This window comes from Penicillium hordei (genome assembly GCF_028827395.1).
Source record: "Penicillium hordei strain IBT 12815 chromosome Unknown utg000004l_segment0_segment0, whole genome shotgun sequence".
NCBI lineage: Eukaryota > Fungi > Ascomycota > Eurotiomycetes > Eurotiales > Aspergillaceae > Penicillium > Penicillium hordei.
The window spans coordinates 3,418,448-3,432,688 of NW_026623145.1; the positions used below are offsets into that span (position 1 = coordinate 3,418,448).

The 14,241-nt window shown below is 48.0% G+C and overlaps 3 protein-coding genes across 3 annotated transcripts; 1 reads left to right on the forward strand and 2 right to left on the reverse strand.

Annotated features, from left to right (window-relative positions):
- Positions 1–611: 611 nt before the first annotated feature.
- N7537_008465 (uncharacterized protein) lies at positions 612–3,070 on the forward strand (the record flags this gene model as incomplete). The annotated part of the gene is made up of 3 exons (XM_056899520.1): positions 612–1,318; positions 1,370–2,203; positions 2,260–3,070. The coding sequence occupies 3 exons, from the start codon at positions 612–614 to the stop codon at positions 3,068–3,070; spliced, it is 2,352 nt and encodes a 783-aa protein (XP_056751596.1).
- A 3,800-nt stretch (positions 3,071–6,870) lies between these two features.
- On the reverse strand, positions 6,871–8,493 carry N7537_008466 (CoA-acylating methylmalonate-semialdehyde dehydrogenase; the record flags this gene model as incomplete). Its single annotated transcript, XM_056899521.1, has 2 exons — positions 6,871–7,278; positions 7,351–8,493. The coding sequence occupies 2 exons, from the start codon at positions 8,491–8,493 to the stop codon at positions 6,871–6,873; spliced, it is 1,551 nt and encodes a 516-aa protein (XP_056751597.1).
- A 737-nt stretch (positions 8,494–9,230) lies between these two features.
- Positions 9,231–13,781, reverse strand: N7537_008467 (TRAPPII-specific subunit TRS120; the record flags this gene model as incomplete). The annotated part of the gene is made up of 3 exons (XM_056899522.1): positions 9,231–12,503; positions 12,574–13,544; positions 13,616–13,781. The coding sequence occupies 3 exons, from the start codon at positions 13,779–13,781 to the stop codon at positions 9,231–9,233; spliced, it is 4,410 nt and encodes a 1,469-aa protein (XP_056751598.1).
- Positions 13,782–14,241: the final 460 nt, after the last annotated feature.

Here is a 14,241-nt window from a genome sequence, read left to right on the forward strand (position 1 = left end):
GCTAAAGGGGTCAATACGGTGGTCGCGCGACTTAGGTGATTCTCACCCTGATTTTCACCCTATCTATAGCCCACTCACCCTTCTTACTCCGCGACGCTCTCCTTTCCACGACCTAATTATCTGTATGTTATATTCCTCTTCCACACCTGACATGTTACATACGACCATAGGGTGTGGAAAACAGGGCTTCCCGTCCGCTCAGCCGTACTTAAGCCACACGCCGGTGAGTTAGTAGTTGGGTGGGTGACCACCAGCGAATCCTCACTGTTGTATGTTTTTTTACGCCTCAATATTCACGTAACCTCCCTTCAATGTTCCCAACATAGAAGACCCGTCTTCGCTGTTCTTCCTCCCATGCTCTCGCCTTTCCTGGTATATGTATGCCTCAGGCACAGCCTCGATATTGTGATCATCCCCAATCCCGTTCTCACATTATTAACTTCTCTATAATTGAGAGCCTCGTCGCCAATCACTTACAAAATGGGTTAGTTGATCCGGCGCTCAGCCACAATAAAATGCAGGGCTAGCGAGTCTTTGCTAAGAGAGTTGAAAAAAAGTAGAAGAGCCCCCATCCCCCACCTTCACCTCTCAGCATAATTTTACCTTCCGCAATGAAAGTCCCTTTTTCCTTGCCGGGGAATCGCGAACTACGCAAGATATTGACCTGGGCTCGTTCTCTGGCCCCTTCTCAGCGCTACGATGGGGCAGCAGACAGCGATCTACACGATACCGAGCTCCTCGCACTTCCCAGCCAACAGTCGCTATCTTCCGTCCCAGAAATCACGGCAAAAGAGCGAACCGTCCAAGATCAGGCTCTTGTCACTCCTATATTAGGCGAAGCAAAAGCTAGTACCGACGAACACAGGGGCATTCTGGCACATGCTTTGGAAAATAACGGTCTGGACAAATCAAGATCTTGGATTAAAGGTGTATACCTCTGTGGATATGCGACTACCGGCCTTCTACTATCAAATCTCATACTTGTTTCCGTGGCTGGCGGATTATCGTCTAAATTCCCAGGGAGAGGGGGATCCTCGAATTCAAAAGTGATATATGACGGTTCTTGTGACACGGCAGGTCGGTGGAACACAAGTCTCCATATCATAATCAACATTATCAGCACCTGTACTCTCGCAACGAGCAATTATTGCATGCAGACTCTTGTCGCCCCAACTAGAGACGAGATTGACATTGCCCACGCAAAATGCCGCTGGCTTGACGTTGGAGGTTCCAGTTTCAGAAACCTCTTCGCTATATCGTACGCCCGACTCGGTCTGTGGATAGTCTTGCTACTTACTGCCACGCCGCTTCATCTATTGTACGGAGGGATGCCTATTGTTCTTTCTACAGCGTACTAATGTCGCCTTAGTTATAACTCACTCATATTTGAGAGCCTGAATTACAACGAGTACTGGGCCTTCGCCGCCCCGCATGACTTCACGCCTAAAGACATGCGAAATCTCACGACTCCCGCCTTGGACAATTGTTTTACAATACGCACGAGCTCCGCACCGACATCTAGATCTTCGAATGAAGTATTAGATTGGAACCAACTAATTCTTCAAATTGAAGGATCAAAGAGCGAGAGGATCCCCGCCGAGAAATGTTTCGAAGAGATATATTTAACCATTGGCCAACCTGTCTATAAGGGGATTGTTCTTCTAACAAGCAACCGAAGTATGAGCGATGGCGGAACTGAGTCTGTCCTTGGAATCACGAACTGGAGGGACCCCAGAGAAGTTTCGGTAACTCCGTTTGTGAGTTCAGAAAACATACAAGATCATAAATGCACACCCGCGTCTACCTCCTACTTCTACTACCATAACAAAATGCATGTAACGGAGTGCCTAGCATTCGAGGGGAAAAACAATTGCCAATTGTTTTATAACCCTATCATCGCTGTGACCGTTATCATCGCCACCTTCGTCAAAGTTATTGCAATCTTCTTGGCCGCCCAAATTCATAAATCTCGATCAATCCCTCTCCTCACGTCATGTGATGCGATAGCTTCGTTCCTAGAGGACCCAGATGAGACTACGAAAGGCATGTGTTGGGCATCGCTAAATAGCATGAAGAAGAACTGGACAACGTGTCCGGAAGGACAGGAACCACAACGACAGGCCGTGAGATATCAACGTCTCACCAGGCCTCAGCAATGGAGAAGAGCATCTAGTCCAATCCATTGGTTTGTGACTGTGTTGATGTGAGTCTCCTGGGCCTGATACGTAACCTGAATGCCGAGATGCTAACAAAATCAAGCGTCATTACCTGCATTATGACTACTATGTATATATACCCAAGCATTGCCGTGAAACCAAATGCCAGAACTGCGGGTCTTACATGGCAAGCAATCTGGGACTCTGGTTCTATGGCAAGACAAACGGCTGTTACCACCTCTGGTGCGGAGAACTATTCAGAACTGCAAGGTGTGGTCATTGCGAATAGCGCCCAACTGGTAGTCACGATCTGCTATTATTTTTATAATAGTCTTCTCACAAGGATGCTTTTGAGTGCGGAGTATAGCTCTTACGGGGTTAATAGGAAGCCACTTCGCGTCACTTGGCCTGTTGAAGGCAGCAAGCAGCGTTCAACCTATTGGCTATCTATCCCATACCGATACGGACTTCCATCGATGGCCTTGTTCACAATAGTCCATTGGCTTGTCTCGCAGGGCATCTTTTTTGTTCTGGCTTTTCCTTGCGATACAAACGGCAATCTACTATACGAGCAGAAAAAAAGCGTACCAGCGTCCTCATATATGCCTTTGATGTACGCTGGTGTCATTCTCTGTGTCCTATTTATCATGATTATTGGCGTGTCATTCCGGAGACTCAAGTCAGCAATACCTCTCGCGGGAACTTGCAGTGCTGCTATAAGCGCAGCCTGTCATCCACCCAAGAACGTTCGTACAGGTACCGTGACGCACGGTGAGCTGATGTGGGGAGAGACTGATCTGTCATGGGCCTTGGACAGCGGGGATGATGATGATGAAAGCGATGGGCCAAAGGGGCATTGCAGCTTCACCCCATCAGAAGCAAGGCAGCCTTCCTTGGACAAGTTATACGCCTAGATCATAGTGTAGCTTACTCCTACGTCAATAACACACTCCTCTACTGGTAGATTGATGACCCTTCATCTATTGCGCATTATTTTGTTACAAAGTCTAATTCAATACCTTGTAATAATTAATCAAAAGGCGTTTCTTCCAGGCATTTTACTTGTAAACGGCAGATGAATTACCGTATGTGGTTAGGTTTGCCCTTCTGGATTTAGCACCCCAATACGCTGTCCTGTAATTTCCACTCTCTAACACCCTAATATAAAAGACCTGACCTCGCCTTTTCGACCTTTCATCTCCTCCTTCAACTCCTCTATATCGCACTCATCGCTGCCCCCTTTATTTCACTCTAGCCCCTATCGACCACTGCCCTTTTCATTTACCGGAGATTCCGCTCAACCCGATACGCAACTTGCAATGCTTGTCGCCTAGGAGCGTAACCACTGGAATACAGCCCGTAGCGGCATCGTGTCCTTTCGTGTCGATAATCCTACTCCTTCCCTAGGGGAGTGGCTGTGCACCATGCAGGCATTGTACAACAGCCCCGGTTCCACAGAATGGCTCCCGGTTGCCTGGTTATGAATACCGTGGCGCCCAGTTGTAGTTATCGTTGTTCTCTCTGGTTCCTCCCCACCCAGTCGATGACTATTCGAAATCACAGCCCGGTGATGTGGGCTAATATCGAGAATACCGCACACGCCCCTGGCCGTGGTCGGTGTTTCATTTTGTAGTCGACGCGAGACTGCGACTGCGAAAACCATATCAAGATCAACTCCCTAATAAGAGAAACAGCTAAAAATGGGCTGATGGCTATTATGGGCATCCGTCGCAAGGGTCATCAGCGAGCGTAGCTGGGGTTATTGCAGTGAACTATAACTCATCGTTGTGGGCTATGAAACCGGTATGGCCTCCCGTCCTTGGAGCAATGGTTCTGGGTTGCAAGATCTGATCGAGATTGTCCAGGTCGACTCAATGAATGCTATAGAATGCGCCATGATGGCAGCACGAGAGCGGGGCACCGGCGTCGCGCCCACGATAGGCGTTAGCGTAGTAATATTGAACTGACGGCCCCCGGCAGTCTTGATCGTAGGCCGTAATGAGATCAGAGTAAGGTATGTAGCTCTTAGTATTCTCAGGTGTAATACTCTATGCGTTGATAGTCTCAATGTATGCTAAGAATCTCGACTACTACGGAATTGAGATTAGCGGCTTTAATGCAGTTTGACACGCGGAACACTTATCAGCTATTTTGGTCTAGACTGCTTTTAGTTAATAGAATCCGGGAGAATCGAATATCTTATATTGTCACCTCTAATATATCTTCTCCAACCTCTTTCAATAGGGCTATGTATATTCATTTGAAGCTAATATAGTTTATCTTACTGGCTTGTTAAAACACCTTAAGATTCTTTCCCCAAGCGACTATTATCTTCGGTGATCTATTAGAATAAATCCTGAAAACTATAAAAAAAACGACTCGTTTCTAACCGCTTAAGCGAACGCTTTAGTATAGATTATTATTATAATATAGTAAATAATAGGCGATACTTCTATCTAATAAGGTGATCTACTTGTGACTATCTGGGTAAAGGAGACTGGATTCTGCTAGAGGTTTCCGTCTTAACGCGGTTTGTATTATTTGATTGATTGATTGATTGATCGTAATAAGATCCTACAAAGGATCCTATCTCGGAGATTCTTTTCTCTCTTTTCCTTTCCTCTCTATACTTAGTATTCTTGTTAAAATATACTCTTTCCTTTAAAGAACTAGCCAGTAATATAATACTAAATACTATTCTTGTTTTTAATAAGTAGTACCGCTATATAGTTGGTATTCATCCATAGTTTCTGAACTCGTTCGCGGACAAATTTTACTTTCGCGATTTCTAGGTGGAATAAAGCTAAATTATAACTAGATAAACCTAGTTCAAATCTAAGGGCTCTTGAGTATATTATGAGCGCCTGTAACTCTGATAGCTGCAGATAGCTGCAGATCTCACGTACTAGCTGGAAGAGATGTGATCGACATTGACTGAGATGCTTGAAGTAAATATATTACTCAGAATGTATGGTAAGAATCAAGTTTGGCAGCAAACAGTCCCTTTCTAGAGTCCCGAAAAAAAGGACGTTGGAGCCAGATGTATTGTCAATCAGGGTCGTGGTGAAGTGGAAGGGAAATGGTTGGGGATTGTATATCGGGGATCTGAGACCGGGACCATGGTTCTCTGAGCTTAATTCAGCTTAGGTAATACTCAATGCCAAGACCAACGTTTCGCCGGAGCCGGCAGCCCTAAGTGGACCTTGAAAACCCATCCAATTCCCATGCAGAAAAAAATTGGAAAGAGCAAAAAAGAAATCTCAGGTTTGGTTTTTAGGAATAGCCGAACGCGGGGGTCGAACCCGCAGCCTTAAGATTAAGAGTCTTACGCTCTACCGATTGAGCTAGCCCGGCTGGGCTGTTGAAAGACGACGGTTTTAATGATACTTAGATGGTTTAGCCGAGAAAAACCACAATATATCTATCAAACTCATATTCTGTACAACTTATGATCTGCCTCTTTGCATTGCAATTTATAGCGCCCTATTGTCTGTTAGAATCACTTGTAAAGGCAGTCGGTTAATCATATGCTCTTGTTTGTTGTAGTGACATAAATCAGGCGCATTCCAATATTCCCGTTCCTCAACCTGGTATATATATTTAGTATACGACCTCGGTGTATCCCCTCCGATTTATCTGTTGTCAACTGATAATTTAGAATGCACAGTATCACAAACCATGATATCGCCACCCCTAGCATTATGAATGGCAACAGAAGGAATCATATGGCAAGAACTCCTTTGCCACCAGATAAGAACTGCGTTGTCATGATGGTTCCCCAAAGCCACCGTAGTTCTCACTACCCTTGCTCTACTGCAGCCCCAAGTCGGATATCAGGCCAATATAAAAATTAAAAGGACAAGGTCGGTACGAAAAGAGTTACTTAAGTCGCGAAGATTTGAAAATATAAACAGGGAAACAGAGAATAAACTCCACACCGGACAAAAACACCGGACAGAAAGAAAAATTGGCCCGGCAATCAGTATAGTAACAGTTATAATAAATAAAGCGCCAGGATTCAACCCCGTGGGAAGACCCTCAGCCTTCATACCCCTTTCAACTATACCCGCAAGAATAAGATCTGTTCCTGCAATGCCAGTGTCAACCAATAGCGGCTTCAAAGACCGAGAAAAACAGACTCGGCAGTCCCAGCACCGATGCTGCAATTGGCAATGGCTCTTCTCGCTCTATCACGATAGAGTTATATGGAATATGACCAATCAAGAAACCCGTGAGAAGGGTATTAAGTATATATGGCGATGAGTTAATGAATACAAGGTAGATTGGGATGTTTTCATTTCGAATCAAAGATTCATCCTGATGTCAACCGTCAACGGGGAAGCTGCCAGCCGTATCATCAACACTGTGTCCACATAATTCCCTGGTTATACATAGAGAGGCCCCTCGATGTCCCTTGTATATTGTACATCCTGCATTTCTACTCTGCAATATTATGTTTAATGTTATTCCCATTCTTGTATTTCACGTAGCTAATTAGTATCTTTCTAGGTATAACACCGTGTAAAAAAATATTTAAAAAAAAGACGCCCAAAAAGACATCCATGGATGCACCTACATACCCTATGTATCTTGTTTACATGCAATAATACCCGGAGTCAAAAATGCCCAACATGTCAGCGCCCATCGTGCATCTTCCAAACTAATCCCAAGATATGCTTCCCAAGCCCGCCGTATGCAAGTTACTGACCACAAATCAAGTCATCGAAGTTGGCTTCTCAAGCTCAGTAGCATCCTCAGTTCTCCACAGCGACGTAACAGTCTTCCACTGTGTATAGAATCGGATACCATCCTTTCCATAAAAGTTAAGCATTCCCGTTCCAGCAACACTTCGCTTGTTACCAGTGAAGGAGAACATGGGAAGGGGAACGGGGATCGGAACGTTAATCCCAACCTGACCGGACTCAACACGCTTCTGGAAGTGAGTCGCGCTAGATCCGGACTGGGTAAAGATGACTGCACCATTACCCCATTCGTTGCTGTTGATAAGATCAATTGCACTGTTGATTGTATCCGCATCCATGCAGAGCAACACAGGGCCGAAGATCTCCTCTTGGTAGCATCTCATTTCGGGTTTCACTCCGGTGATAATAGTCGGACCAACCTATTTAGTTGATGTATTAGCAGGATGATTCATAGGGGTTGAAGTTAACACAGGGGCTTGGGACTTCCATACCCAGTTTCCATTAGGGAAACCCTCGGGTTTCTGGTCCCGGCCGTCCAAGGCGATAGTAGCACCCTCCTTCTCCGCACTGGAGATGAGGTCTACACAGCGATCCCGACTCTGGGGTGTAATTAACGGACCCAGATCAGATCGTGCGTTGAACCCACTTCCAGCCTGGTACCCCCTGGCACTCTCAATCAATTCAGGGAGCCAATCGCGCGCCTTGCCAACCGTAATCAAGACGCTTAGTGCCATGCAACGCTGACCAGCTGCTCCAAACGCAGCACCGGCGATGGCATTCAAAGCATGCTTCTTATTACTATCCGGCAAAAGAGCCGCGTGATTCTTAGCTCCCAGATTCGCCTGCACACGCTTTCCATTCGCGGTGCCACGTTCGTAGATATATTCGCCAACCTTATTCGACCCGACGAAGGAAATCGCCTTGATCTCCGGTGCATCCAAGATAAAGTCCACAGCAGGTTTGGATCCATGAATGACGTTTACAACTCCCGGGGGGAAACCCGCTTTCTTGCATAGCTCAGCGATGATCATCGAAGCACCGGGTGCGCGCTCAGTCGGCTTCAGAATCAAGCAATTGCCAGTCACGATGGCAATCGGGAGACTCCAAAGGGGGATCATGGCAGGGAAGTTGAATGGACAAATTGCCGCGACGACTCCAAGCGGGAGACGGTAGGACCGGGTTTCCATATCCTTTGCTACCTCTAAGACCTCGCCGGGAAGTTGTGTTGTGATTCCGCAGGCGGTTTCGCAGACTTGTAGTCCGCGGAGTACGTCGCCCTTTGCGTCGGCGAAGGTCTTGCCTTGTTCCGTGACGATGGAAATTGCTAGGGAATCCATGTTCTCGCGGACCAGGTTGGTTAGCTTGAAAATCATTTCTTGTCGTTTCATGATGCTGGTGTCTCGCCAGGCGGGGAAGGCATGTTGGGCCGAGACTACTGCGGATTTAAGCTCGTCGAGGGTTGTTTCTGGGACTCGAGAGACTACATTGTTTGTTGCGGGGTCGTGGACGTCGATCCATGTAGTTGTTTTGGATGCAAGGAATTCATTGTCGATGAAGTTTTGGGTGTCATAGATGGTATCAGGCTTGTTGTGGTCGCCTTTATAGTTTAAAGTAAGGAGGTGAGTTTGGGCCATAATTGCAAATAGATAGAGAGTCTTGAATTTGAATGTCCAAGTCCAGGGATATGGGGGGCTATTTATGTAAATGGGGGAAGTGCGGGGAAAAGCCGTAATGTTACCTCTACATACGATAAAGCCCCGCAGTACATTCCGATATCTCGATATAATTATCTATGTAGGTAAAGAGGATTATTATTGCAGTTCTTATCTGTTGGGTAAATCCCAGGGTTATCTAGAAACTTGGCAAGATGATTTCCGCATCTATATAGGTGCTATCTATATGACCAATTCTGTGGGAGCATATCCGATTAAAGTATATCCCGTGATATATATACATGCCCTTGGAGATCGTACTGAGATCGTACTACCATTTTCAACAACCTTGAAGACATGGATCATACGGCATTTACCTTGGGAGTGGGATCGTGGGGTATACACCCAGCCAATAGAAAGCAGAGGAAATGTCGACCTCGGGAGGTCCACCCGAAATTGGTCCAATTAAAACATTGGACTTCGTTAATATCATTATTTTCACAAATTCAAATATTTGCAATTCATCAGAAACTGACCACGTTTGAAATATCTACCTGAAGTTTGTACAGGAGGGTGTCGGGGGTATGTTACATGGTCATCATCGAATTAAGCTAGCGAAAAAAGACAAAGAAGCTAGACAAGATCTATGTATATGATGTCTATGTTCACGTTCAAATGACACGAGACTAGACCGGAATAGTCAAACACCAGGATCATGATCATGAGTCGCTTGCATGGATAATGCACAGCCCCTTCGCATGCCAAATGCGTCGTCGCCGCACAACATCCGCGCCAAAGGTATCTATGATACCATCGTCGTTGTAGCGAGCAGCGGAATCACCATCATCGTCGAAAGACGGACGCAGGAGTCTGGCTTCCTCGACGCTTGCACCGAACTCGTATTCGCCGCGGCAGAGGACTGTGACACCGATGGAGGCGTTGGTGGACTCTCCGCTGGCCAGGATAGGGAGTGCTTGTTGCAGCATCCCGGTCCACACGAGACGACGGGTTAGATCGAGGGCGACGTTGTTTGGTTGGTGGCGGAGGCTGGGTTGGAGACGGAGAAGGGGGTGGATGGGGCGAGAGGAGCGGTTGTGGACGGTGACATTTAACGTGAGGAGGTCGTCTGTCTTGACGCGGAAGCGTGAGCGGCCTGTTTGTTCCACTGCGTCGGAGGTCTTGGGTGAAGATGATGGCGAGGTCAAAGAGAATTTCATCTCGACATCTTCGAGACGCATGGCTTCGACCATACGGTTGTTCAATCGGACGTTTCGGAGATCGATGGATCCCTCGCGGCCGGTGGCAGGTTCTTTCCAGCCCCCCAGAACTCTCTTGAGAAGCTCTTCACGGAACCAGAAGGCCTCGCGCGACGCCGCCTCGGCTTCGAAAGAGAGTTTGTTGGCGCTGACGACGAATTGTCTCCGAGTGCCAGTGTTCACGACGGGGATAGATGCATGTGGGTTGTCTAGGTAGACGCGGGGTAAGACCAGAACAAACCGACAAACCTGCCCGGGTTGGAGCTCTCCGTCGACAGAATATTTGCCCTCAAGATCATCTTCGGTTGTCGCATCCAGGATGGAAGTTGTCATTGTTTGTTCACTTATGCGCAACCACACCGACAAAGGACTCGGCCAGGCGTTGCGCAGGTCAAGCAATACGACGCAGTGATCAGGCCCATAGGCCCCGTTGCCGAGACGCGCGAGGACTTGCGAGAAGGGGTCGTTGTCAGTGGTGGAGAGCAACGCATCCGGCTTCTGTATAGAATCGATGCCGACAGGTGATTCAATATTGTTCTTCCAGGCGAAATCACCACTAAACGGAAGGATGTCACAGCGGGCAACCTCCACGCTCGCATTGACCGTGACTGTCAACGGCACAAACAGCTGTCGGGTATAGAATATATCAGGCAATTCACCCGGGGCTGCCCCAACGCAGGAATAGTCAATCTGGACTGTGGTGTCCTGCAAACCAGGCTTTCCGAGAACGTCAACGGTAAATATTGCCTTCTGGCCTGCTGCAATTGAACAATCACTGGGGTCCTCGCCCTGCCGGCGCCATCGCAAAGCGGGCTTGGTTGCTAATTTGAGCTCCAGCTCATAGATCTCGACCGGCAATAGATCCCTGTTACTCAGTGCAGACTGTAGCTGTCTGGTGGTTGAATCTTGGAAGGTGAATAGTATAAAATCCACGGGGCACGAAGAGGCATTTTGAAGCGTAATGGTGAAGGTTTTGACTTCACCTTCAAGGATCATCATTGCAGACTGCGATAGAGACATAGATTCGATGACAAGTGACGGCTGTTTGGCGATGACCTTGACTTCACATGTTGATGTTTCAGGACCTTTCTTGACATCAACCTTGCCATCCTTTGAGGTCGTTGAGCTCCAGGAAACCGGGCGCTCTGTAAGAGGCTTCTTTGCCCCTAGACCCGTTCGCTTAAACTTGACTTCAGGCTCGGGTTTCCAGAATGTCTTGAAGATGGGGAATCTTCGCGTTCGACAGTGTCGCACTTTCACGATACATCCTGTAATCTGAAGGCTGCCTTCCCCATGGGCGACACCAAAAACAGTGATATCCTGCACAGAAAGGGGAGCAATGACAAAGTTCTCTGCCACGGCATCAAACGACACACCGGTGCTCTCTAAGCGCAAATGTTCAATCTCGATCTCAAATTCGTAAGGATTTTGCAGAGTTACTTGGAACGGCGCAGGTTCATCAGCGACAGTGAGCATTTCCAATGCCTTGCTGGTAGGCTTGGCGAAGGGGTTGTACAAGAACGGATCCTTTTTCGCCTTGTCCGAACTTGTGGTGACCGCATCCAGTTCCGTTTTGGACCGTCGAACAGGCTTTTTGGGATCCGCTAGTGACAATAACTGGACATCACGTACTAGGAAATCATCCCAGTACTCTGCGACCAGATCGGAAACTCCTAGTCTGGTGCCTGCGCCCACGGTGCGCTTAATGTTGTTCAAAAGACGGACTTGTTCGTCTTGCGGTAGATAAGGCGGGGATCTAATTGCTTCGCCCAGCATCATATCTCCCCGAATAGTCTGCAAAAGCTCAACTGTGAAACGAAGAACTCCATTGAAATCTGGAAGGGCTTCGCAGCAGTTGATACATGCTTTCAAGACATCAATTTTCAAGTTCAGATCACCGTAACGATCAAGAACTACATGTCGGAATGCTCGCTCGGCGATACTAGCAACTGAATCATATTCAGTGCTTTCCTGCCGCCTGCTCCCAGCAGATGATTTGCTTTGCCTCTTCTCCCAATCGTAGAACGATGAAGATTGGACACCGTATATTTCTCCAATGGTCGCAAGAAGGAGACGCACACTTGACTCCATATTCCCAGACCCCGTGTCCAGGGCATTCACAGCAAATGCAGTGTCGCTGAGAGACGCCAACCCGGCAGCAGGATGAATGCCTACCTCCGCGGCACCAATTTTGCGTGCTTGCACTAGACTTGGTACCATCACTGAAAGAAGCTCACGCAAAATGAATGCTTTCTTTCTGGGCAGGTCAAGGATGTTAAGAACAGCAACAACGCCAACGATGATGGGAACGGCGTCAGTTGCCGGTAGATCCGCACCAGGGGAAAGTGGCAAGGCCCGGTATAAGAAGTTAGCAATCTCGGACTTGCGGAGCAGAACAGTTCCCCGAGGAAGCTCCAGCTGTAGCAATGGAACCAACTGTTCATTCATCACGATGTGCTTCAAAGCATTATCATCCAAAGCTCCATCACGAACACGAGCTGACACCATCAGCCGCGCTAATCGAATCACCGTCTCCGAGAACACCAACTGCGGAAGAGGTTCATCTGTGATATTTGCGGCGCGGGTATAAAGGTTTAAGATGTTGTTAGAAAGATCTGGCAGGAGATTGGCTAGGTTGTGTAAAGAGATAATCCTATTCCCAGCGCTACTAGGGGTCGTTGAGTCACGGGAAGGTTTGGAGGATTTGTCCGCAACAGGGTACAGGACTGATGGTATCTAGTAAGCAAGTAAGCAACCTGGCACAAGCACACAGGGCATTCGATGGCGCTGTTATGTATTCACATACCTGGAAGTCCATTCCTGCCCACCCAAACATCAGCAGGCAAAGAAGAATTGTTTCGAGCGCTTTAGCGTGCCAGATGTAGTCGCTACTTGCTCGGGCATTATTCACCGCTTCGGTCAGTTCCTTGAGGGCATCTGGCCACCTTCCCGCCTGCAGGAAAAGAGTTCCAATGATCACCCCGGCACGACCTTTGATCCGGTTCTTAGTTCTGTCAGTAGCACTCATGCCACTGACAGACATCCGGTCGCGGCTATGCTCCTTCGGGGATGCTGTTGAAGGTGCTCTGCTCCGTGAATTTGTACGACTGGATAGGTGAATTGCCCGAGTGATCTCATCAAAGGTTGTAGGGGTCTCATGATCGCTAGGAGCTGGGGAGCTGCCGTTGGAGCTCAATGGGGTACCATCATGTGTGCCGTGCGGATTTGATGGTAGCTGTGCGGGCAGAGTCATACGATTCAGAAGTCGGTCTACTGGCCGCGGCCGTAGTTCTGGGTTCCGGTGCGGGCCCCAAGAAGATGCTTTAGGTGACTCGATTGTCGGTATGCTTTGTATGGTCTTTGCAAACCCATCCAATTCGGAGAGTAAAACAGACGTAACATCGCATAGAACTGTCTTCATTGTCGTGGCCTTGGAGACCTGGGGCGGAGGAACCCAAAGGACATTATCCGGTCCATTCGTAATCTTATCCAAGCCATGGTGATCAAATACCAAGAGTTGGTGTACCAAAGCCCGCGGGTTTCTCTCCTTCACCCCATCAAGCTCTTCCAATAATTGATACAGCCCCTCGGGAGTGGGGTGCTTCTGCTCGTCGCCAGTGCTTTCGGGGAGTTCAGACCCATCTGCGATCGCAATAATGACCAATGGCTCTCTGTATAATTCAAAAGGAAACAGCTCGAGATGCGAGGTTGGGGGGACCGAGAAGGAAAGGTCGTAAAGAATCAACCCGGTAGGAAATGCCAGCGGTGAGAACATGTCTAGACAACAATAGGTTAGTATATATGGTAGCAACATCTACAAGCTTCTCGCGATGATGAGTAGGACATACTTCTGTTTGGCCGCGCATCCGGACTAATATCCCCTAGTCGGACTACATTTTCAGCTTGTAGTCGGGCGGCGAAGCTCAAAAAGCGCGAGCGCTTGATCTTGCCTATGGGAAGGAGGAGCGCCCTGAGGCGCACGGGCGCAATTGGGGACAGAGGGTCAACACCCATCCTGTCAGTTGAGAGCGATTGATGATATTAAGCCGACATCCACACAATTATCAAGGCAAGCTTCCAAGTGTCATGCGATAGGGGAGATTGCGAGGGACTGGACGAGAAGCGGGTCCGGGGTCCCCTATGAATGTGTGTACACACGGAGATCATAATCGGGACTAAGGCGGAGAGGGGTGGCAATTATACAGCTGATAAGGATAAGCCCGACGTAAACCGTAAACTCCGCAGTCTCCAAACTATCTGCCCTCCCATCCAATAATCTTCCTTTGTTTTGTCGTTTCTTTGCCTTTATCGGAATTTAACCTCTGCTCAGCGTTCTAGATCTCCACCGCGCCTTTCACGATATATGCGAATGGTGTGCACCAGTCCACAACCTCTGCTGCCTAGACCACCTCGATCTTCCTTGTCAATACTCATCTACTTCCATACGGAGGTGTACATGACCTTCGCTGCCTGA